Genomic DNA, 26637 nt, shown 5'->3' on the forward strand with positions numbered 1-26637 from the left:
AATCGAAGTTCGCAAATTGCGGGGATCTTTCTCTGTCACTCTTATCACGCCTTCATTGGAGTAAAAGAGAAAGATCCCCTCAGGGTCGCGTGGGTCCGCTACGCCTGCTTGCTATAGTTTTTAACTAGGACGCTTGTCACTGGACCATAGACACCGAAGTTTGCAAATTGCGAGCATCTTTCTCTGTCACTGTAATTACTCCTTTATAGGAGTAAAAGAGAAAGATGTCCGTAATTTCCGAACTTCGGTGTTCACGGTGCTAGGCCATCTGTGCGAAAAGAGAAGAATCGTGAAATGTAAAGAAACTAGTGGTGTGCCGTTCCTAGCAAATTTTCCAATGAGGTTAAATTCCCAGTAACGTTTCTGGTATCGTCCCAAAAGTCAGTAAATTACTATTTATATAAATATATAGATTATATAGATAAAGTTCGATTTTTCTTTTATTATCAATGTGTTTTTTTTATTATTATAACAATGCATAAATGTGTCTGTATTGTTTAAGGACTTTGGATTTCAATTTTGGCAATTATTTATTCAGTATTGGCTCTCATTTCACCAATTTAAACATGCCGAAATAAATACATACCTATTTATATAAACTTACTTAAGTACCTAATAAGAATTGTGTAACACTGATCCTCATCGTTCCGACATCATAGTCACCCTAATGAGTTTGACAATGTTGTCTTGTATTTTTATCGCAAAATGTAATAATTGTGTCTTCCTTGTGAAACAATATTCCACAATTAGAAATTCTTTCACTCCCACAACCTTTAACGCAACATTTATTCACTATTTTTAAGAAATTTTGCATTCACGTGTTTTGATAACATGTCATGACGTTAGGGATACCAATTAACATTCAAAGTTTCTACAATGTCTACCATACCAAAATTAATGTTCTTTTTTTGTTGTGCACATGCTTGGTTAAATCAGTTAATAATATTGACATCATACTTATTTACAAATTTCTTAAAAGATATCAGAACCTTACTCAGAATATAGCACTTAAATAATATAAGAAATTATTTAATTTGAGTAGTATATTGATATAAATACTACCACAATGGTATATTTTTAACATTGGCAACATGTGCGAGTGAGACACCGCGACCCACCTTTGCTATCTCAAGTGGACCGTTTTCTCTAGTCTGGTACGAACGTCTTTCTGACTCGGTGATAAAGTTCAATTTAGTATGGCAAAAAAAGTGACAGCGCAGTCCATCTTATAAGTCCATGCGTGGGCCTCATTGTTAATCGTACACTAAACAAAAGTGGCAACAGTGACAGCTCGCTGAGACTACGTCTTTATATATTATAAGTCTATGTTCGTGACATTCGTGTCCGCCCCTTTCCCCTCCAACTTCCGTTCCGAATGATCCGATTGTCTTTTTTTTCGTTCACATTTTCTTATCTGTTTCTGTAATGGCTGACTATTTTGCGTGGTGGAATTTGTGATTTGTTTAATTGCATTTTGTTGTTGTTTTTCATTACAATCCGTACTGAATTCGCATAAAATGAAGTCTAAAAAGCGACACCAGTCATCATCAGAAGAATCGGAGGAATCTGAAGCTAGTGTGGAATCAAAGAGTTCGTCGGAGAGCGACAGTGAAGAATCCTCGGCGTCAGAACACCGGCACAAGAAAAAAAGAAAACGTGCTGACTCCTCAGATTCAGAGAGCGATTCCGACGACCAGAGGCGTTCAAAGAAACGGAAACATAAGAAAAAGAAGAAGAAACATGGCAAAAAGAAAAGGCGTTCAGAGTCTCCCGAGGAAAGTCATTCTGTAGAGGAAGTTTCTTCCGTCAGCGAAGGTGAAATCTCTCCGAAAAAAAAGAGAAAACACAAGCACAAGCACAAACATTCTAAAAGAGCGCGCAGCTCCTCTGCTAGTGTAATAATTGGTTAGTAAATATATACGATTTTCGTTTTGTTTAAATAAGCATCTAACAAGTTTCTTAATGAATTGTAATATTTAATTGTCACAGAAGAAGAGGAGCCAACGGAACGGCGTCTGCATAGCGTCGTTAAGGAGCGCCGTGAATCGTCCGAAGAACGCGGGCAGCCTCGAACTTACTACCCGTAAGTTTATTTCTAACATTCTACCTTTAAGAGTACTTTCCACCGCGCATTTTGGTTTATAGCACCATTATTAATGTAATTCTTACGTCAGCACTTAAAAAGTATATTTTATTTTATCAGTTATGTTATATGTAATAGGTTTGTCATTAAAAGTTATTGGGCTCGTTACAAAGCTGAAATCTCTTGTAGGCGAGACTATCATCAGTCAACAGCGGAAAGTGTTGAGAGGGATCGGGAAGTGCAGCGGTTTTATCGGGGCTCCAGCAAAGAGCGCAGATACCAGGAGCACTACCGCTATACCCATGAACGCAATGACAGGTAGATCCTACAATATTTCTTTCCAGAGATATTATGTACTGTCCTCCTCATATTACTATGATGCTTTTCTGCTGACAACTGCACATATATGAATATCCTATCACTCTTTCTATTCTGCCTTTTTGGTGAAAAACATCATTTGGTTATAGCCGTTTCCCAAAGCAGATTATGATATTGGTGCTGCAGTGATCCAGTAAACATCATTTTGTGATCAATTTCTTCTCCTTATACTGTTTATTTATATCATTAGTCATATTATCATTCATTTTTGTGGGTATCATTCCTATACATGGTTTTATTCTAATCAGCATAGTTTCAGATTCAGATTCAGATTATTTATTGGTAAAACAGATACAATGTTATTACACGTCATACATTTAGGCAGGTACATAATTTACATATTGGATTAGGTACATAAAACTCAACTCTATACCCAATCCTTCAAGTGGCAGACCGCTGACTTGTGGTAGATTACTTTAATTAAATTTAAAATTTGACTAATTAATATAAAGTTTAATTTGCAACTACTGAAAAGTGACATTGCTACTTGAAGGGATAATAGATAACCATGGTGGTTCAACTGGTTCTTTCCATTCTGCATGTTTCTACAGTAGAACCAGGCAGAAAGGAATGGCAGGCAGGCAGTAACCTCAGAATGGAGCATAACCAATTTTTCCTCGAGGTTCTCCACAATATGTGCTCTGCTGAGACTGTTCACTGAGCCAACTATTGGACAGGTAGCTCCCATAGAGACACCCATTGCAAGCAGTGAAAATTATTTCTTGCATATGGTATTTTCATGTAGTGCTCACATGCAAATTGGGTTATTATTTCTTCTCTCTCGCTTCTTGCGCCGATACCATGGTTTCCCAACTCTTTGTTCTTATAATTTAGGCATATTGTATGATCATTTCACCCATCAAAACATTGCATTCACTAGTCATCCTAAAGTTTTCAATCGTCAATATTAGCTCATGCACAACTTTAAACATCAGAGTTTATTTGTAAACTCATTGCAGATTCCAATATGACAAATATAAATATAGTGAGAAATATGACCAGACTCATTCCAATGTGGAGGATTACAGTCAAAGGCAGAGACATTATGATGAATATAAAAGGTATTTTAATTCAATCGAATAAATCTCAATGTTGTTTTATAAAAGATTGGCATTATCAGGAAAAGAACACAGTAGTGCACTAATGAGTGCATGCCAATTGAGTTGAGTCCAGCATTTTTTTCATCAAGCTAACTATGTTACAAATGTTATATCCAAAATTCAGAAAGCCTTTTAAATATTACTTCAAAAATATCTGAAGCGTATTTTTGAGTCGGTCGAGCAGGATGTACTGAAAAAACTGGTAGCATTCTTCTTAGAAATCATAATGTTATTTTACGTATACTTGCACAAGCTTAAAAAAATCCAAAAAGTTTTAAATGATCTCAGAATTTTCTGACAAAGAAACTTTTGTTAAAAAACTTCTGGAATGTTTCAATCTCCATAAAAAACATGCGAATTTTCGGAAATTGTCCTTTGTTTAAATTTTGTCATTTTTGTAAACATTCCAGTGGCTCATGTGTGTATTTGAGTAAACAGTATATTTTACCTATAAAAATGTTTTTAGGAACCAAAGGTATGAAGAACGTCGGTCACCTGTAGAAGAATACCAGAAACGTCCCAGAGATGATAATTACCATTCCAGGGAGGACCCTAGAGGTAAATTAATATTTTTATTATGAAATAATATTGAAATGTCTAGTTTTCTAGAACATTCTGTTGATTCACTTGTTTTTCTAGGGTTCAACCGTTACAACCAACATGAGGACAGAAGGCCGAAGCGACCCGACTACGACAATGGCAGGGATTACAGGGAAAGGTAAATAAAACTTGCAAGTGGGCGCCATGATAATGATGAGCTGCATACTTGAACCATTTGCTATCATTACAATCTGAGATGTTCAAGGTTTAAGCCTATTCATAATGGATGGTTTTAAGAAGTATTTTTTTAATTTTTTAAATGTCAAACTACAAAAATATTAAAATAATATATCTATGTTATTATACATGATGTTTCCAGGAGACCGCCTCCCGAAGAACGCTACCGCGAGAGGGAATATCCGGACAAGAGGGAAAGGTTCAGGGAAGAAGGATATGTCTCTGAAAGGTACGTATTTGCTATTTACCACCAAACTGTTTATCTCGGAATAATTACTCATATTGTGTGTGATTGTGATAAAAAATAAATTTAATTTATCAATGTATTGAATTTATAAATGTAATAAAAATTGTGCTATTGCACCACAGCATGAGTTTAAGAACTTAAACTGGCCAGTGTTTATTCGCGAAGTTAAATGACTATATTTGTTTTTACAGTGACATCTCTACAGAAAATTATAATGAATTAAATCAGAACATGTTGGTGTTGCAAAGATATTTTAATATTTGCACATTACACGATACATACTCTAGGCATGTGTGAGTCGGTTATTATAGATTGTTTGATACATACTTGATATGCTCTTGGACCATGATGGATTGGAATCATTGACTAATTCAAGCTCTTAGATGCTCAGGAGATCAAGTCTGATTACGACTTAAAACACAAGGTACAACTAGATATGACCACTAGTTGCGTTTATCTATCACCATGTCTAAGTCTTCCATTCACTTTGAAGTATATATTCAACTACTTGTACATATAGCATATAGCTCAATACTCTGTTTTGTATAATATTATCTAAATAGAAGAGTTTTGGATCATACAGCAAGCAAGAATTATAAAGAGACAGATGAATAGATAATCTTTAATAGATTGACTACTGGAAGTAGCAATGTGGAAAACTCTTTGTTAAGCTTTAAGAATAAAAGAAGAAATATAGAAAAATGAAGGATTATATTTGAAGTTTATTGATTTTGACATCCACATAACTTTCTACAGTCTAAACAAAGTTTAGAGCTAGAAAACTTTGTATACCGTCGACAGCAGCTGTACAAGCAAAATCTTCTTATTGGAGAATTGAAAATTTCAAGATATTATACTCTGGAAACACAGTTCTGGAAGTACTAATAGAGAAAAACCATGAATAAATTAACACGGACGAAATCTTCCCAAGGGATATATTTTTCTTTATACACAGATAGTTATGGATTGAGAGGCCTGGTAGAGATAAGATTTCAAAAAAATGTGCCAAAAATATATAATGTAAACTTCAAGAATGGAATATTTAAATGCCACAGAAACCTTCTACATCCGAACATGATATTACTGGGGAAGCAGAACTACACGCATGTGTTAGCTTGGATTGTTCTTATTTTATCTGATAACAATGACTGAAACTTATTTCTGGAACTCTTCAATCAATTCACCGTGGGAATTACTCTTGTAAGATAATGATATAATAACCAAAAAAATAATAAATACCACTGAACATAATAAAACAAAGACTGAGTACTATGTAGAAGAAGAAAAATAGATAGTAAATTTATAATATAAGAAACCTTTATATTTATAAAAATTAAAATGGTTATTATATTTCGTCGACGCATAATGGAATGAATGAAAAGCTGCTGATTGATATTCAAACTAGCTAATGTTGGATTTGTTTGGAATGACAGAAATACATAAAGAAGACAGGCCCTGGGCTCTCAAGCACTCGTTGAGGATGCAAGTATAAACACTATATTGAGAAAGAGACAAAACAAAGACAGATAACTCAATTGATGAACTAATCTCAGTAGCATTAAATCCATGATAGGATCTGCATAGTAGGTATATCATCGTCAGATCAGGATTTTTGTTGGGAGTCACGGTAAGTCTATAGGAGTGCCTATTGCTTCTTGGAGTTGGTGAATTTTTGTTCGTTATGTTACAGATAATACAAATAAGATAATGCTGACTTGTTAATACTGAAAACATTTTGAAGTCCAGGCTCTTGACATTCCCAAATAACCATACTACATTCATAGTTTATAAAGAGTTTTAATTATACCCCCTACCAAAAATTAAGATGATCTTTTACTGTTTTACTGTTTAGCGCAAATTCTCTTATGTATTCTAGTGTTTTTTATTTTAAATCAAAGATCACTTTGATTATTGGTTAATACGTCTGAATATACTGGAAGTCATTTATAAATAATTTGGATTAGATTAGGGTCTGAGCGATTAATAAATATTACATGCGTGAACTATGAAACCACCCCCTCAAAAATTCCTACACCTTGTAACCTGTACTCAGCATTTTTGATTCCTCGCATTATAAATCTTAAAACCAGGAGAATGCTAAAAAACAAACAACTTTAATTACCTTTACTGCTGGTGAATTGTCCGGAAATCCGTTTTTGCAAATACCCATGGAATTAGTGATACAATTGTGTTTAGAATTTAGAATATCACAGTACAATGTTACACTATGATCCTAGTAAATTTACACCGTTTCTAAGAAACTATAGATCTCCAATTCTCCAGGAATAAATGATATAATTCTTGGAGGTAGACAGGGTGTGATGTTTAGAAATAACTTATAAGAACATATGTACAAATATTGGAAATTGAGGCCCTTTGATATATTAATAGGTAATATTACAACAGATAAAACGACAACAATTGGCCAGAACGAACGCTGTTTAAGAATACCACAGCCTTTCCGATCTCTGATCATTGTAACTTGGACCTTAGAAAAAAAGTATAAAAATACTTCTGCCTGAATCGAATCGTCATTGGTATAGATTTAGCGATTAAATTCATCAAGTCGTCATAAATGATCACAGTGATATGTCTTTACACCCCGTATGTATGTTGTCTTGTGACATAGTCGCTATCGCAAGAGTACGAGGAGTCATGAGTCCGTTTGACCGCAGGCCCCGCGACGGACGCCGCGAGCGCCCCTTCCGGCCGGAGCCGAAGCCCTACCCTCCTCACCACAGGTACATCTACAATAGCAAACTACTGTACACGTAACACAGATCACTAATGAACAAGTTATGTTTCTCTAAGTGCTCATTTAACTTTTCATTGATTGGAGTGTATATAAATTATAGAATAGATAGAATAAACTGTATTTATTAGCTTAAGTATTCTTTCTGTATGTTATATTTCACAAATCTACAACTTGTTGCTACGGAGGAGCGGGGCTTCCTGATACAGGTATAATATACTGAATAGGAAGTCCCAACCTGTTACCTTATTATGTAACATTTATTAATGTAATTTTTTTTAAACCGAGATCTCGCGTAAACATGCCTATACTGGGGAGGGAAAAATATTGAATAGTCTCCGAGTGAATCTTTGCTTACCTTACAAACTCATACCTATATCAATGAATCAGGGAGCAGTCTCGATCCCGAAGCCCGGAGGCGCGCTACAAGAGCCAGGAGCGGCGCCGGCCCGACGAGCGCGCCAAGTCCGGCCTCCGCGACGACCGCCCCGAGCGACCCGCCGACTCCAAACCTCCCAGGGATAGAAAGTCCAGGTACCGTCGTTTTACACCATTATTTTTCGACCAAAAGTTGTTACCTAAAGTTACCGTGTTGCACAGGATGACTTATATTAGGGCCAGTTGCACCAACCACATTTGACAGAGTGATCAACTTCAGCCGGCGCGCCCCGGCACTTTAATATGAAACTTTCCATACATAAAAATTTAGCGAACTCTAACGATACGAACAGTTTGGTGCAACCGATCCTTAGTTGTATCACAGATTATATAATAGTTCTTACGAACAGATACTTATCTCTCAAACAAAACGTAAATACCTACCGTTTTGATACCTACACAAAAATACAATGGAGTGACCTTCAACGCGCAGCTCCCCGCACCGCGCGCACCGGCACAACTCTAGGGTTGCTGTTGCTTAGAAATGATAAATAAATACCTACTTAAACAGCGGAGTGAAATAAAAGGAAAGCTAAATCTTAAATTATATCTAATATTCCGACTATGCGTGCTTGCGAAATAGTCATTTTAAAAGGTCATATGTCCCTGCAGTAACCGCAGTGTTTACACCGTTTTATAAACCGCGCAATAATCCAAGCAAGAATTAGTTTCTTCGTGTAATTTAAAACCAGATACAGATTAATGTTACACAATAAAGAAAAATAATAGAAACCCCATGAATACAGATAATTAATTATAAGTTAACCAGAGCAAAAATGAGTAGGCACTTTCCGGTGTAAAGTTAACTTACCTACTGTCGCAGTGTTGCCAGGGCTCTGGAGTCATAAGTTACGTTTCGTTTCCCTAAAAGTCACGTTTTTGCTGCTCAAGTCACATTTTTATATTATTGTATTGTATGGGTAGGTAAATCGATTTTGTTAGAAGAAATTCAGAAAATAATATATTTCACAAAAAATCTACTAACCTTTTATGATTTTTCCTCAAAAAGAAAAAACGGAACCCTTATTTATAGGATCACTCGTGCGTCTGTCTGTCTGTCTGTCCGTCTGTCACAGCCTATTTTCACGGAAACTACTGGACCAATTAAGTTGAAATTTGGTACAAATTGGTGGAATTAGTGACCCAAAGACGGACATGTAAGTCATGTAACGTAAACAAATGAATTTTAAGCATGGGGGCTACTTTTGGGGGGGTCAATGAGAAAGTTAAAAAATTAAGAAATAACCCAAGCAAATTAGAAAAATCTGCGGAAATAATTCGAGTAGTTTTGAAAATTGGTACAGGTATACCTTGTGGTGTCTAAATAAACATACTAAAAGTCCTCGAGGGTAGGGGGTGTGCTGAGGGTGCAGGGAGGGTTAAAGGTACCTTTTTTCTTATTTTTGCTCATATCTCGAATATATGTACAAATAGCATTATAATTACTTCGGTACTACTAAACTAAATTAATAACTAGCTTAAATCTAAAATAGGCCCTTGAGGCATTGTACCAAGGATGCTGGCGGCATTTCCTCGCTGTATCGCAATGCTGATACGTTGTGCGAGGTAGCCTATTACTTCGGACAAAAGTTTTATCATACAATTTCCTACAAATTTGGTTATGTTTAATTTTACTCTACGATCAATACTTTAGGAGCTTCAGGTTGTTAAAGTTAAATTAGAGTTAAAAAATAGACGGTTTAAGAAAACGTCGTTTTTTAGGGTTCCGTACCCAAAGGGTAAAACGGGACCCTATTACTAAGACTTCGCTGTCCGTCCGTCCGTCCGTCCGTCTGTCACCAGGCTGTATCTCACGAACCGTGATAGCTAGACAGTTGAAATTTTCACAGATGATGTATTTCTGTTGCCGCTATAACAACAAATACTAAAAACAGAATAAAATAAAGATTTAAATGGGGCTCCCATACAACAAACGTGATTTTTGACCAAAGTTAAGCAACGTCGGGAGTGGTCAGTACTTGGATGGGTGACCGTTTTTTTTTTGCTTTTTTTTCGTTTTTTTTTGCATTATGGTACGGAACCCTTCGTGCGCGAGTCCGACTCGCACTTGCCCGGTTTTTTTCGTAATTGTTCATCATAAATAAAAAATTTAGTTTGGAGTAAGCAAGTTAAGTGACCTGCTGATAAAATATAAAAAAAACCGGTTTAGAGCATGTCGGGCCATGTTCAGTGTAGGGTTCCGTAGTTACCCGTCTGTCAAAATAGACTATTCGCAAAAACTCAAAAACAGCTATACCGATTAGGTTCGCTATATTTTTCCTTGAAAGTCTTTACTAAGCTATGTTTTTATGATTTTTTTCATATTTTTTGGACCCATGGTTCAAAAGTTAGGGGAACTAAAGGGGAAAACACAACTTTTTTTCTTTCAGATCCATTATTTCCGAAAATATTAAGTTGATCAAAAAATGGTTCTTGAAGTGTATTCGTTTTAAAAGACCTATCTAACGACATCCCACACTATAGGGTGGAAGCAAAAAAAAATTCATCCCCACTTTAATGTAGGGCAGCCACCATAAAAAAATATTTTTTTCTACTTTCTATTATTAAATTTGGCATGAATATATAAATTTGCTACACTGACAAAGTCATAAAATATAAACTAGAAAAAATATTTTTTTAGGGTGACTCCCCTACATTAAGTGGGGATGATTTTTTTTTTCGCTTTTACCCTATAGTGTGGGTGTCTTGGATATGTCTTTTAAAATGAATAAGGGTCTTTAAGGACTGTTTTTGATCAACTTAATATTTTCGGAAATAATCGATCTGAAAGAAAAAAAGTTGTGTTTTCCACTTTAGTTCCCCTAGCATTTTAACCATGGGTCCAAAAAATATTTAAAAAATTGTGAAAGTAAAACTTAGTAAAGACTTTCAAGGAAAAATATAGCGAACCTAATCGGTTTTGCAGTTTTTGAGTTTTTGCAAATAGTCTATTTTGACGGACGGGTAACTACGGAACCCTACACTGAGCATTGCCCGACATGCTCTTGGCCGGTTTTTTTTATATTATATCAGCAGGTCGCTTAGCTTGCTTATCCTAAACTATTTTTTTTTTATTTATGATGAACAATTACGAAAAAACGACGTTTTCTTAAACCGTCTATTTTTTATCTTTTATTTAACTTTAACAGCCTGTAACTCCTAAAGTATTGATCGCAGAGTAAAAATGAATATAACCAAATTTGTAGAAAATTTTGTGATAAAACTTTTGTCCGAAGTAATTATAATGTTATTCGTACAGATATTCGAGATATGAGGCTAAAAGAAATTAATTATACACTAAAAAAAATAACTACTACTATCAAACTAAATGACACATATTCTTGTAGATTCACAAACGTCGACGAGAAAGATTACACGTGGGGCAAAGCCGAAGCGGGCAAGGAGGCGGCCGCGCCCGGCGACAAGGAGAAGCCCAACTTCGGGCTGTCGGGCAAGCTCACGGCCGACGCCAACACCGTCAACGGCGTCGTCATCAAGTACGCCGAGCCCGATGACGCCAAGCAGCCCAAGCGGCGGTGGAGGTGGGTGCCATGAGTGCTACAAGTATATTAAATATCTTAAGAACGGGTCACTCACGTATTTTAAGTCGAAAAACGCTCGACATATTTCACTCCGTACCGAGGAGTGTCATCAGGACAGAAGAGGAGGAGGTCAGGAGGCGGGGTGTCAGGGCCCAGTTTTATAAAGTTACAAGTTACAGGTTACAAGTGTACAGGCTACAGGCACCTGTAATGCACTGTGAACGGCTACAGGTGTTTTATAAATACACATAGATAATTACAGTTGTAAAGAACCACGGTCAATCTCGATTACATGTGAAATCTACAAGTGTGAAGGACATCACTATTTAAAAAAAAACGTTTGTCATAGATACTCGGTGTTCTACTAAATGCTGTGTTATTGTTTGCTTTAAAACATTAATTACTGGAAAAATGGCCAGAAATGAAGGAAAAATCGAGTGGTTGAGAGCGGTGTTCGATGCCAAGGATATACTTTTTAGGCCGTTTTCAGATTCAGATTAAGTTAGATTTAATGAAATATTTACCTAATAAGTAAATAAGTACTGTTTCACATTACATTAAAATGTATCGTTTCGGTAGCGGCTCAAAGATAAGTACCTACGCTGTGTATCGAAAATTATGAATAGTACACTTTGCCATAATGTGAATGCACTATACCGTAGGTACTTAAAAAAAGAGACGACGAGACGAGAATGCTAATAAATCAACGACAACTATCGGCACTAATCCCTTTCCGTCCTAGTAGATAAAATAAAACGAATCATGAATAAAATCAATATCAAACATATTGTCACTTTATTTCTTATTTACTATATATTTCAGATACATTAACAAAAACTGATAGGTCAGTGCATGGAAAAGTATGCATGCCCTGGCACAATCGTTGGCGTTGGTGCCTAATAATAAAGTTTAAAATCTCTCAGAAAACAAATAATTTTAATTAAAGTTAAGAATTATGAGCGAAAGAGCGAATCACTGAGACACTACAAGTAGCTGCAGTTGTGCTGTTACAGGACTCAAGACGTATGTAAGTTTTTGTTACAAGTGTACCAATCTACACTTGTAATTTACAATATTTTTATAAAACGCTTGTTCGATTATGAGTTTAAAACTATTAAACTCCCATATTTTCGTCTATGGTTGAGCTACAGGCACTTGTACCTGTAACCTGTAAAATTGTAACACAACACTTTTATAAAACGCAAATTGTAAAAAACGGAGCAAGTGTTGCCAGTAAACGCCTGTAAACTTGTAACCTGTAACTTTATAAAACTGGGCCCAGGTGTTTTTAGACTTAAAATACGTGAGTGACCCGTTCTTAAGATATTTAATATGTCTGTGTCTCGCGGAAGTTTTGTTATTAAAAGTGCTACAAGTACGTTAGAGCTTAGTCGTTTTTAGGGTTCCGTACCCAAAGGGGCCCATTACTAAGACTCAACTGTCCGTCTGTCTGTCACCAGTCTCATGAAACGTGATAGCTAGTCAGTTGAAATTTTCACAGATGTATTTCTGTTGCCGCCATAACAACAAATACTAAAAAGTAGTGGGTGGTGGGCGAGTCTGACTCGCACTTGTCCGAATTTTAATACTCATGGTGCGTCTAGAATTAGTTAAGTTATGGGAGAGTTCAAAAATCAGCGCTTGACAGCAAAACGGTTGTCGTCAAATATGTACCTATTTATTTTTAATTTAATAAACATTTGTACAAATTATTCCAGATTCTACCCCTTCAAGGGCGACAAGGCTCTTCCGATCCTGTACATCCACCGGCAGTCGTGCTTCCTGATCGGGCGCGACAAGAAGGTGGTGGACATCGCGCTGGAGCACCCGTCCATCAGCAAGCAGCACGCCGTGCTGCAGTACCGCTGCACGCCCTTCACGCGGCCCGACGGCACGCAGGGTCGCCGTGTGAGGCCCTACGTCATAGACTTGGGTGTGTAATATTACACTGCTGTTCAATATTTACCTCTTGAATGATTTTCTTTTACTTCTCCTCTTAGAATAAACGACCTTTCAGAAAGACGTTACGCTATTTGTCTGGAAATCCATAATACCCGCACTTCTTTTGTCATGATATGATATGATAGGTATTGTGATGATGAAGCTATTCTACGCCTCTATCTAGTCGTTATTGATACTTTCTATCATTTCAAATTATCTCTGTATCAATAATATAAAAAAAATCGCTATATTGGAGCATGTTGGAGTTAGTACCGAGTCTCGCCCAAGGCGGTGCATTTTTCCACGTTTTCTTTACTTATAAAAACAGTCGCGTACACAAGTTTTTAACTTGACTCCGAATCCATTCGTTAACGTATAAAATTGCACCCCCAGACTCGGCAAACGGCACATTCGTGAACAACAAGAAGGTGGAGGCGCGGCGCTACGTGGAGCTGCTGGAGCGCGACGTGGTCAAGTTCGGGTTCTCGGCGCGCGAGTACGTGCTGCTGCACGAGAACAGCAAGGACGACGCGCAGGACGACGACAACCAGGAGCCCGCCGCCGCCGTCACCACCACCGACCAGATCAAGCGCGAGAAGCGCGTCAAGCAGGAGGTGGTCGAGGACGGCGAGTAGGTGAGACAAGCTAGGTTACATGGAAAGCATTCCATGTAATTGTCTACCGTTTGTCCCGTAAAGTCAGCCAATAAAGTGGTTTATCACTTTTCGACTATTAATCAGAAGATGAAAAGTGGTGAACCACTTTCTTGGCTGACTGTACAAACGCGAATTTTCAGAAGATTTGCAGGTATAAGAGTTTCCTTTTCTATGACAAATGGTCAAAAATATGCACAGAAAAACAATCGCCTGCTTAAAACGCCGAAAAAAAAAGGTCGCAACACAGGAAATAAAATGCGTTTGTACGGGACAGCCCGTGGAATGCTCCATAAATTAAGTTATAAGCCCTTTCCACGATGGATAGAGCTAGACAGATAGCTACCAAGCACGATAATACATATACAGATGTAGTGCATAATTGTTCTCCATCGTATTTTTCATGCTACTTCAGTCAATGTCAATACTTTTTGTACCGAGACTGACTGAAATAGCAAGACACGTTCGTACGTTTCCGTGAAAATACAATAGAAAATAATTATGTCTCACATCTGTAACGTGGTATAAGAGTTTTTCTAATAAACTGCTACTATACGTCTGGCAGACGGGACAGAATAACAACAAAGAATTGTTAATACACCTATTTGCATAATGTATGTTACTGCCTCTACCGACATAAACACACACACACAGTATACACACAGACAGTATGACATAAAGTACGATTTGACGAGTAAAGATGTGAATTGAACGAGAATCTTGAACCCCAAGCTCTGATACAAATCACCACTTCCGTTTCCTGAATCTAGTTAGATTATTGTAATGTTCATGTGTCATTGAAGTGTTTCATTCACCAAAATGTTTACGATTAGTGTCAAATAGTTTTACTACACCGTTTCTCACCTATATGCATTGTTCCTTGTAATTATAAATTTATTGTTTTTTTATTTTCCAATCGTGCTTTCTATACTAGGTTGAAGTGGCATAAAATACTGATTTTTAGAAGAAAATACAAGTTGCCTTTGGTTAGGGTTTCACATCTTACAACTTTCGTGTTTCGAGTTTAGTGTCTATAGCCGGGTCCACACGGAGCGAGCATACGCGCGAGGCAATTTCCGCTCGCACAATACCCTTAAATTAATTGTATTTGAAAGACCTATTTCTCTGTAAGAAACACTAACTATACAATATGTTGCAATATAAGAATATGAAGGGATTACACTATACATACTATGCTAGTATACTTCATGCCCAGAGATTATAGGTTGCAACTGTTTTTTTTAAGGTGTTCATATGGTACATAGATAATATTATTAAACTTGATTGCAATTGGAATATTATTTATCAGGTCAGAAGCTGTTGAAATACTTTAAAATGTACAAGGGAGCATACATAAATATAACTAAATCAATTTTATTGAATTATTTATTTACATTAAAACAATGTATGCGTTTTGTTACTTTATTTCTCACGGAATATTTTTCTCTTAACTAAAAATTTCTGATTTTATATAATGTTGAATTAACACTAAAATCCGTGATAAATAATGTTCCACTCTGTCACGTGTCTATAGATTTACCGGATAATGATCGAGTTTTCCATAACGTTTTTGTAGTTTGTATTGGTAATTTCTCAGATTTTATGGAAGGCTCGGCAGTCCAGTCCTATAGCACCGTTAGTTAGATTTAAAAAATCATAGGCTGTGCTGAAACAGTACGCCGCTCCTATATGATTATTATTGGTCGAGGAGCCTGTGACATTTAAATTAGTTCCATTATATTGTTATTTACCTACTGGTAATCGCTGAACATATTTATATGTATAACTACTATACCGTGGCCAACTTTAGGCTCTATTGTCGTTATATTTATCGTAATCAATATTATAAGAAAATTCTAAATAAAATAAACGTCTAGACGAAGTATTGTTTTATTACTGTGTACAAATAAAACTTTGACATTTCGACGCATTCAATAATTAGGAATGGCTAGGAAACTTATTATAAATGCATATTACATTCTAAACACCACATGAATCCCATGCTAAAATAACCGTTGTCTTAATTAATATGTACAACGAATAGACTATTTACAGCTTAACTATATAAATAAATAACATTAAATACTACCACTAAAGCGTTCAGATCGGTGGAATAATGTACAGTGAGCAAAACTATTTTAGTAATTTTCTGCTTAGGTACGAATTCTAATATGCTTGTAACTTAGAGAATATAACCAACGGAGTGGTCATTAACAGGCGTTCCCCTCTGTCGAAAATAGGCGGCCAATGGTCAACGACATCTCACCCACATGTATGGACTGACGTTTATCTGACATGGCTATGTTTACGTTACGTATACATTTGATGTGCCCCTCCCCCGCAAAAAACGGCAGACTATTTTGTACCGAAAATTATAGACATGGCGTCTCCGTTGGTTATATCCTCTAAGGCTTGTAATAATTTTGCTGACTGTACACAAAAATAAAATGTCCTAATATCACAGTTCAAAAAGAAGTCTTGAAATGATCGTTAGAGTCTATCGCGTCGCTCGGCCTCTCTCGAGTCAGCGCGTCGCACAGCGAAGCTCGCTTTACCAAACCGTTCCGTAACGGAATTATAGTTGCGTTAGGAGGCCTAGTATTCGCTCGCAGGGAATGCGTCCGGTATATCGGTGGCTTTATCAGTCTGTTAGGCGCGACGCCTATAATGCTGTGTCTGGTCGCGGGGATGTTGGGAAAGGGTGTCCGCGGTATTTCGTAGCCGTCGCACACGCCCGCCGAGTCGCTGTCGTACATCAGCTCCAGGTACTTCGGCACGCGTTCGGGGAGTAAACGTGTTGGCTCCATTTGGTGCTCTGGATCCTCATCTGTCAAACGAGTCGCGGGTTATTTAACGGTTGATAAAGGGGATACAATGGTGTCTTTGTGAATGTGTCAAAATACAGAGAGCTGCCAAATTGCAATTGTAATAAATTCCATTTATAAATTGGGTATGCACTTTTGCATCTTAAGACTAGTATTTTTCAAACAGCATGGGTACAGTGACAAATCTCAGTAAAATTTTGCATTTTAAGGTTATAAACGGCATGGAGATGACATCCGTCATCGTGCAGTCGTCATAGATATATCGGAGTGGCCAAGGCGTTCACAAATATCTAAACACGCCTGTATTGTCAAGGCGTTAGAGTGCGCGTTCAGATATTTTTAAGCACTTCGGCCGCTCCGATATAACTGATGGCGACTACCTTTGCCGTTTGGAAAATACTCAAAATGATAATGAAAGTATATGAAAGCATGATGATAACGAACCTAAGCAGGCGTTGTCATTCTCATCCAGCAGGTAGGTGCGGTTGTCCACGGCGTCTGAGCATGCCATGCGGAAGACAACAGAATGTTAGTTGATGAGTGAATTACAACATATATTAATCACATTATTTATTGTTACGGTTCGTTCGTGTATAAAACAATTTTACACAGTTAGATATCGACATGTATGGGTGGTATTCCTTCTGTCCAATGTCATTGCATCTCACTCCCTCATCAAGCAAAATGTGAGACAACATACACATTGGACAAAGAAATTAAACAGGTGGAATACCACCCTGAGACACACTCATAAACATGAATGATGTAGCCAATTATAAATTGTATTTAATTTATCACAAGACTTGATCAGTAAGATGTCGGCCGTCTGGTATTAATGTTCATGCACATGCGTGAATTGCGTGATACAGGAGTTATTTCTAGGAAATTATTATGTTGTACATGTAACTAAAAATTTTGCAATGTATAAAGGTGATCCTGATTGTCTTCTGATGCACGCGTCATGTGACACTTCGTTTAGAATCTCTCAGTGAAGAAGCTGCCCAATACAATCTTTCTTCATAGTCATATGTAATGTAACACAGGACCGATCGTCTTTGAGCAGCAGATAGGTACAAGCCTTAATGACACAAATTACGCCTGCTCGCGCTTGCGCCACCTAGCGGTCATATCTGTCGTAACAGACGCGCCGTGACTCACCGTCGCCGAGCAGCGTGAGGTAGTGCGGCGGCGCGGGCGTGGCGGTGAGCGTGATGTTGGGCGAGGTCTTGTCGCGCAGCGCCGTCACCAGCTCCAGGCACTGACGGAACGACGGCCGCGCCTCCGCGTTGTAGCTCCAGCACTTCTGGAGGAGCTCGTAGCTGCAATCATAATGAAACACATTAAATTTCGGAGCTTGGCTGAAGATAAATACATCATTAACCCATCAACTATATTCCGGGCAAGCATACCTGAGGTTCTTCCGAGCCCTGCCTTTTTAACTTCCAGGGAGTCTAAACTTCCCAGCATAAAAACCGGAGAAGTGCGAGTCGGACTCGCCCACCGAGGGTTCCGTACTTTTTAATATTTGTTGTTATAGCGGCAACCGAAATACATCATCTGTGAAAATTTCAACTGTCAAGCTATCACAGTTCGTAAGATACAGCCTGGTGACAGACGGACAACGGAGTCTTAGTAATAGGGTCCCGTTTTACCCTTTGGGTACGGAACCCTAAAAAATGGCGTCGGTGGCACCGAACACCCCAGACCTAATACAACAGTAAAAATCTTAAGCTAAGTAGAAGGAGTACGTACAAGAGTGAAGGGCAGTTGGGCGGGCGGTCGGGCGTGCCGCCGGCGCGCACGTAGCCCAGCACCTCGCGGTTGGTGCGCGCCGGGTACGGCTGCTGGCCGAGGGACAGCACCTGCAAATACAACACCAACATTATTTATAATCTGTATCTTTAGGTATTTAAATAGATGTAAACAAAATCTACCCTCAAATGGCTCAAATGGCACTTCATAGCTATATTTACATTTAAATTCATAGATGACGTACCTCCCAGCAAAGAACGCCCCAGGCCCACACGTCGGACTGGCACGAGAACACCCCGTCCACGAGGCACTCCACCGCCATCCAGCGCACTGGCAGCAATCCTACACAAATAACAATCATGTTAACATTTAGATAGACGTATCTTACAGGAGTCTTTATAATGACGTTTTAAATAGGTTTATCGCTAAAAATATCTAAAAGCATGTCAGACCCCAGTGCAACAAAGTTATGAGTATCAAAATGACTTCTTCGTGGCTCTGAAATTAAACATGTTTACACAGTCTCAACGAGTGTACAGGTTTCTAATGGGTCGGTATAGGTAAAATTTTTTGAACTGATCTTGTTCACTTACCTGTACTAACAATGGCATTGTTCTATTACAATCCTATTATCTGCTTTTGTTCTCGTAAGCGCCAACCAATTTACTTACAAAATAAGTTAGAAGTACATTGCATGTATATTGAATTCTAAACCTTATGTTGTGTTGAATGGGGTTAAAATGGTTTAAAAAGATAATATCATATTCAATCTTTTGGAAAGTCACATGCACCTTAGCCACGACGGGTGTCGATGGTTGTATAATGCAAAAAAAAGTTGGGTTAGCCATTATTTAGTTAGTGTATTTTGTAGTCTATTGTTTAAAGAAATAGAGTCGTTAATCTATACTAACACATGAAGGCGGTTATAATCTGCTTTTACTACGAGGGGATTATCTTAATTTGTGGTTTACCACTCAATGGTATTGTATTCTTGAGACTCTTTGAGTGAACTAGCTCAGATCACTTGATTCATACTATAACACCCGACGGTACCTATACGGTGACCGCATATTATCAGGCGGGCCTTATGAGTCACCGACGTGGTATAAAAAAACCTAGTTCAATGTCCATCGAACGCTGAAATCTACTGGTTCGAATCAACTACGAGAATTTAAATTTAATCAGCTTTTAAATATCTTGTTGCTTATTTCCAGCATCGGATTGATTACTCACCTTCACCCTCCTTCCTATAGTAGTCATTCTTATAAATGTCCCTCGCGAGCCCGAAGTCGCCGATCTTCACAACGCGACCATTCGCCCGTGTAGCCACCAAGCAGTTGCGGCACGCGAGGTCGCGGTGCACGAAGTGCATCTCCTCGAGGTAGCGGCAGCCCTTGGTCACGTCCACACACATGTTCAGGAGGTCCAGGAGTGTCAGCGATTCTGATGTGTACTGCGGGAGTTAAACAAAATGGTCGACATTAAAAATTTTGCCTTTTTCTTTAGTTCAGTCATAGTTAAGCATTTTTTCAAGATTTTGAGTTGTCATGATGAAGGCAGTCTGTTATCGAAACGGCGTCTATTTTTTTATTCGGTAGACTAAAATGACATTTCATACTATAGTTCGTTTTTTTTTAGCATTAGAAAGAACTTCGCAGAAGTAAGCTTGTGGTTCCAAATTCGGCACTTTTAGCGGTAATAATTTGAAGTAAATTATATGTATTGACCATGCTACATTAGATAATTCAATAATTATTAACAATTAAAGAGCCTGATAAAAACTGTACGCTTACTTCTGTGGAGTTCTTTCTAATGCTAAAAAAAAACGAACTATATGAATTGACATTTTATGTCCATACTAGGAAATGTCATTTTAGTCTACCGAATAAAAAAATAGGCTTTAGTTGCTCTTGGGATATGCAGTTTTCGCCGCATACATAATTAGGTACTAGCCTTGATGGGGCTAGAATTGATGGCCACACAAATGGCTCTGTGGCTGATTGTGGAAGAAGAGCTCTGCACGACGCCATAATTATATTATGTTTTGTAATAAGTGTAATAACACTAATAACGGATTTGTCAGACGTAAATTTTTTATAACCAAAGTTACCGCCTAAGAGTAAGTTACCGCATAATATACGGCTCTACAAAGCTATATGGCAGTGGAGTGCCATCTACATTAATGTCATGTCAAATTCAAAGCACGAACACATCTAACAGTAGAAGTAAAGTAGCGTGAATAGACCAGGTGCTCACCAGGGAAGCCCGCTTGGCGCGCAAGTAGCTCAGCAGGTCCCCAGCCTCCATCAGCTCCATGATGATGTAGTGCGGGTCGTTGTCGAGGCACACGCCGAGCAGCCTCAGGATGTGTTCGTGTTTGAAGTTCGACATCAGCGCCGCTTCCTTTAGGAACTCGTTCTTTTCTTGCTCCGTCGCTCCTTTGCGCAGCGTCTGTAAATAATATTTTTTACTACAAAACTCAGAACTCTTCGACTTTTGGTATCCTAAACGTGTACCAGTTTGGCAGGGGCTCGCCTCTCCTATTGCTATTGTAGGAGTATTCTTATAGTCTTGTATCTAACTTCTAAAAGAATAATGTTTTTTGGAACGTCCGACTTCAATCATAATTACAGAATAGATAATAGTACTGGGTACAGAATACTCACTCTCTAACAAAACGTCTGTTACGATCAGCACAGATATGGCCGCTAGGTGGCGACAGCGCCACACGCGGCTTATGGCAAACCCCAAAATTAGGGTCGTACGGATGGAGTTTTAGCTATCTGTAGCAAAGCGACGAAATCGCGGAGTGAGCCACGCTTGTCATAATACTCATAATCCACTCGCGCTGGATGTAAAGCAGAGTAGCAGATTTTGCATCCGATAGATGGTGGTTGCGTGTTAGACAAAAACTAAAACGTACCTTAACAGCGACTTTAGTGTCCGAGTTGGAGCCGTCAATGTGCCGCGCTACGCCCTCGAACACTTCCCCGAAGGCGCCCGAACCTAAGAACTTGGTCAGTGTGATCTGTTCGCGTCTGATGTGTGGTAGACTGGCCAGCTCCGCGTCCGACGGGCAATGGACGCCCTGCAAAATAACGTGAATTATGTCCCGAGCAGAAAAAAACAATAATCCTATTGTTATGTATACAAGGTGTATTAATTATGTCTGTCCATAGTGTCCATATGACACGCAAAAATATAAATACTTACGTAGACAGCAATCTTATTCTTTTCATTTTCAGGGTTGTCTTTCATATATTATAAAAGTTCTTTTGTGCGTGCATAAAAACAAACATAAAAAGATTATTCCGATACCGGGAATCGAACCCGAGCCTCCTGGGTGAGAGCCAGGTATCCTAGCCACTAGACCATATCGGATGTTGGAGAGTAATGCGAAATTTGCTGTCTGCTAGAGACACCTAATCTATTAGATAAAAATAAACGGTCTCACGCCGAGATAATATTATATTGCAGATAAATTTTAGCTCTCTTTTCTTTCATCATGTGACCAACGTCGAGCAGTTTATGTTTTATTTTAAGTGGTTTTTTTTTCAATATATTCTATTATTTATTAGATTAAATCAAATGTCAGTAATTTAAACCCATTTAAAATAGGTCAAATTATTTTAAACTGGACTGGATTAAGTTCACTGGACAACAGACTTTGGCAGCTAGCTAACCTGATTGTACAGTATGTTGGTGGAGTGTCGGATGGGCAGCTGCCTCAGTGTAGCCAGTTCTACATCCGGACCACGCCGCGGCACCGCGTTCAGCATCTGATTCTCCAAAGCTGTTTTCTTCTCGTTGCGTTTGTTGTAAGCTGAAATGAATTCATTTTGTAAGTTTACAAGGTTCAAACTCTTACGAAAGTGTTATATCACAATGACAAGCAAAAATTGTGATAGTTATTGGCCCAGCGAAAGCTTAGGTCTCCATTTCAGCTTGAGCGAAAATGCTTTTGTATGTCCGGATCAGCGAAATGCTATACATGGAAGTATTCTGTCCGCTCAATTATGACCCAACGCAAACTACCCCGCGATAGGCGGTACTTACAAACTGCTCGATTGGCAATCTCAGTACGACCGAGATGACAGTCAGTGACAAATGGCTAAATTGATTTATAAAAACAACGTTTTTTTGTAATTAAAAATATATTCATGTGCCGTGAAGTGGTGCAGAAGTTATTTTAGTTCATACCAAGGACAGTGGAATCACTTTTCACTTGTAGTAAACAGATAACTTCAGTAGAATTTGGAAAAAACATGACGATTTGTTTTCAATACTACCGTGCTAAGCTAAAACGTAACAACTGCATACGACTTTCGTAACAACATACGACTTTTTAAATTGCGAGGATAATAGGGATGGTGTTATGCTAAATGAAGTAGACTATTTTATTAACTTGTGTTTGGTTTAGGTATTTTCTATATAATTATAAATGTAGTAATAAATTCCTTCTTACAGATTTGTATTTTCCTTTTTTATTTCATGAGATGGAGCTATAAAAAAAACTACCTATATAGTTATTTCAAATTAATAATCAAATTTGGTATTGACATTTTACATTACTTTCCATTCAGATTCCCACAAGATGCTATTCGCAGAGAACTATGGAAAAAAGCTGTCCAATTAGAGAGACATGAAATTGAGTGGATGCCTGGCAAGATATCTAGAATATGTTCTATTCATGAGATATAACCCGTGAGATAATCATACCCGGTCTCCTATATGTAGATACATTTTTCCTATCATGCTTTCACTGAATTAATTTAACAAATACACACATTATCTGAAAATGTTGATCATTTGAATCCACCCTCTACTGTCACATATATGTAGGTTCTCTCTCAAGCCATTTCCGTCAGTAGAAAAGAGCGGCAAACATATTAACTCACATTATAGACGGGTCTAACGCGAATTATATTCAATTACCTTGATTTACCGACGTAAATCAGTTTCGTTTCGTATGTATAATGTGAGTTAATATGTGTTAAAACGCGAAAGTTTAAAATATTATAAGAGCGGCAAATTTAGAAAATGTAAGCGCGCGAACGGCTGTGGTCCTATACAACATTTTAATTTTGCACCTTTTTCTACTGATAAACTTGCTTGACCGGCTATATACATATAAAATATTCTGAACTGAAAGTGGGAATTTATTGTGACTCCGCCTGTTCAAATATTTTTGACCCGATTCGTGTACCCATGTAAATTTTGCAGACTGTATAGCCAGTCCCATTTCTAAGATCAAGTTCGCCATACATTTACTATGGCGTACTTGATCTTAGAAAAACGGACAGACTATACCTGAACGTGACTTCGCACTGCCATGCAGATTGATAATAAAATATACAAAATACTTATTATAGCGGAATACATTTATTATACAACAATGACATATTTACTTATGTTGAGTTAGTCTGTCATGTCATAACAACATTTTACTCGTAACTATAGACGGTCAAGCAAATCTTGTCAGTAGAAAAAGGCGCGAAATTCAAATTTTCTATGAGATGATATCCCTTCGCGCCTACATTTTTCAAATTTGCCGCCTTTTTCTACTGACAAGATCTGCTTGACCAAGTATAGTTATCTTTTAATCTGCATTAAATTATTATACGTGAATTATTTGACTGGTTCTTCACTGTATGGCATAAACCTATCCCTGTCCAAGTCATATTCTAATCAAATATAAACCGCGAACTCTCAGCGGCCAGTACGTACAGCAAGAAGGTTATTAGCGGATTAATGTCGCTGATTGGTAGTTATTGACATTATATGCATTTCATCTACACTTAGCTATGTACCATTAGTGTAATAAAGATGACTCTTATTTTGTTTACCAGCTTTGATTACAGGCTCTGTAAACGCGTCGTCTTATTTGAATGTAGGTGTAATTGTGTATGTGTGCTAATTTGGCCCGAGAATTTGAACGGTAATGTTCCTAAAGGCGGTATCCATGGTTATATATGATCGCAGGTCCGGATGTTCTCCTCTACAGGTCGCATTTTCTCAACCGATTTTCATGAGACTTGGTGAGGAGGTTCGATAATTATAATTTTTATGTCGATTCAGTTTTAGGAAATTTTCAAAATGTCGGAGCCATGGGGGTTAGCGAGGTTTACAGCTCACAGAGCCAGTAGTTTATGAGACGTAGACCTAGGTGGCTTAAGAAGCTCCAAGCATATAAGCGCTTCCGACAAAACCAGGTACTTACTATAGAACACACAGGCGGCCACAGCCAGAGCGAGCGCGGCGAGTGCGGCCACAGCGACGGCGAGCGCGACAGGGTGGGGCCGCATGGCGGCCGCGAGCGGCGCGGCGTCCAGCTCCGCGGCCGGTGACAGCGCGCCCCAGCCGTAGCGGTTGTGCGCTTGTACCATCGCGGAGTAGCCTTCCGATACCTTGCCCGCGCCGATTATCCAGTACGTATCTATTAATAAAAAAAAAAATGTATTAATACTTCAAGCAACTTCAGTTATAAATAAGTACAAAAAATTATTTTCTTCAGTTCAAGAATTTTGATGAGAAAAGCTTCCGTGAAACTCAGACATAAATTCATAATAGTTATTTACGATACAAGTGTGGAAAGAGGAAATTTGAAACGAGTGGCGATAAATTAAAACACGACCGAAGGGAGTGTTTTAAATCGACACGAGTTGCAAATTACCTTTTCGCACGTGCATCGTACAACGTTTTACAGTACATATGGCACTTTAAACTTTTGACATCGCACGAAAAGTGCTATTTTACGCACTAGTGCGGGAAAATAGGACCATATGTACTGTAAAAATATTTACGTCACGTTTTTCGAAGACCCTGCGTCAGTCAGCCAACGCGTGTGGCTCGTGAAGCTCCTCATTATAGAGCGAAAAATGTAGTTTTAAGAATTGAACCAATTTGTAAATATTTAGTACAGTTTTGGGACTATCTTTACCGTCAAGTATCCGGATGGCGACTTCGAACGTCGTTATCCTCTATAAAACTTTGGTATCCTTTGTTAGCGACGAGGATGTCCAGTAAGTATAAAAAAAGTATAAAAAGGAGACTGTTTGTACTAACCTGTTCCGTTGTGCAGCAGTTCCAGGCCTTCGCGCACGATGCGGGTCCTCAAATCATCGTCCAGGTCGCTCGGTAAGTCTTTTAGCAGCTCCGATATATCCTTTGTCATGCTTTCGTTGCCCTGGTACGACCTAAAAGATTGCAGTATTAAATTTTTTTGACTAGTGACAAAATACTAAGGTGATTAAAATATTTTTTAAAGTAGAAAAAGGTAGGCAATCCATATGTATATCTACGTAGGTACTTCCTAGTGCCTAATATTAACACGAATAGCTAGTAGTCCTTGCTTTTACATATATCCTATGAACTTTAATGACACTCCCGATTTGTTATTTAGGTACAAAATAAGCAGTATGATGGGTAGTAAATTGAGCTATCTATTTAGTAGTAGTAGTAGTAGTAGTAATCACTTTATTGTACACAACACAGGTTTACAAAAATAAATTACAGTAATGGAAGTGTATTGTCTATTTAGTACACTAAAGTAGGTACCTATTTAGCCTACTTAAGTACTTATACTGCCATAGTGATTACGGAGCGCGGTCGCACTGCGGTAAACGCAGTCGATGTGAAGACCACCTTGAACGAATGTGAAGACCAGTAATATGACCACCAACGGTGGGTCTGTAGTTACCTGTGGTGCGGGCGGCCCCACACGCGGTAGTGGTCGACGGCGGCGCCGCGCGGGTCGGGCTCGGCCCACCACGCGCGCGGCACGCGCGAGCCCAGCGCGTCCACCACGTCCACGTGCAGCGCGCCCACGGCCGCGGGCACGTCACCTGTCACATACATCTTTATTCAGTCTCCTGTCCCGTATTGCGTACTGCACCAAAGGTCCTCAAGACAAACGTGATATGTACGCAACGTAACCAGAGGGTCACGGAACGCACGCCGGCTCTCACCGCCATTCATTTTTAACAAATATATATTATGGCGGTAGGTATCGGCGTCGAGCGTGAAGTGTGCGATTCGTGGCCGAGGCGTAAGGCACCAATAACTTTAGCCTTAATAACTTTTGATTCATGTTTATTCAACGATATAGAAAGGCAGCAACACTATCCCTGATAAAACTCCGGTTAACATC

The 26637-nt window shown here is 38.5% G+C and overlaps 2 protein-coding genes and 1 non-coding gene across 5 annotated transcripts in view; 1 reads left to right on the top strand and 2 right to left on the bottom strand.

Moving 5' to 3' along the window:
- Positions 1-1409: 1409 nt before the first annotated feature.
- On the top strand, positions 1410-15793 carry LOC134667888 (smad nuclear-interacting protein 1). Of its 3 annotated transcripts, XM_063525281.1 has the most exons (12): positions 1410-1905; positions 1990-2083; positions 2273-2401; positions 3421-3522; positions 4028-4119; positions 4201-4279; positions 4481-4567; positions 7261-7326; positions 7728-7871; positions 11123-11317; positions 13036-13250; positions 13652-15793. In XM_063525281.1, the coding sequence occupies exons 1-12, from the start codon at positions 1518-1520 to the stop codon at positions 13891-13893; spliced, it is 1833 nt and encodes a 610-aa protein (XP_063381351.1). In that variant the 5' UTR covers positions 1410-1517; the 3' UTR covers positions 13894-15793. The 3 variants fall into 3 exon arrangements, with proteins under 3 accessions (XP_063381351.1, XP_063381352.1, XP_063381354.1); XM_063525282.1 differs by lacking the exon at positions 3421-3522; XM_063525284.1 differs by lacking the exons at positions 2273-2401; positions 3421-3522.
- The window catches only part of LOC134667889 (proto-oncogene tyrosine-protein kinase ROS), a 61466-nt gene continuing 50614 nt past the window's right edge, over positions 15786-26637 (bottom strand). Inside the window, exons 27-38 of the mRNA XM_063525285.1 lie at positions 26188-26332; positions 25554-25684; positions 24709-24924; positions 22172-22311; positions 21412-21576; positions 20745-20939; positions 19722-19941; positions 18733-18830; positions 18489-18598; positions 17895-18055; positions 17181-17234; positions 15786-16738 (exon numbers count right to left, since the gene is read on the bottom strand). Of these exons, the coding sequence (XP_063381355.1) occupies positions 16377-16738; positions 17181-17234; positions 17895-18055; positions 18489-18598; positions 18733-18830; positions 19722-19941; positions 20745-20939; positions 21412-21576; positions 22172-22311; positions 24709-24924; positions 25554-25684; positions 26188-26332 (1997 nt within the window). The 3' untranslated portion in view covers positions 15786-16376. The remainder of the gene's footprint in view (positions 16739-17180; positions 17235-17894; positions 18056-18488; positions 18599-18732; positions 18831-19721; positions 19942-20744; positions 20940-21411; positions 21577-22171; positions 22312-24708; positions 24925-25553; positions 25685-26187; positions 26333-26637) is intronic.
- Positions 21798-21869, bottom strand: Trnae-cuc (transfer RNA glutamic acid (anticodon CUC)). Its single transcript has one exon. It is a non-coding gene; the product is annotated as a tRNA-Glu (tRNA).

This window comes from Cydia fagiglandana, chromosome 10 (assembly GCF_963556715.1).
Source record: "Cydia fagiglandana chromosome 10, ilCydFagi1.1, whole genome shotgun sequence".
NCBI classification, from domain to species: Eukaryota; Metazoa; Arthropoda; class Insecta; order Lepidoptera; family Tortricidae; genus Cydia; species Cydia fagiglandana.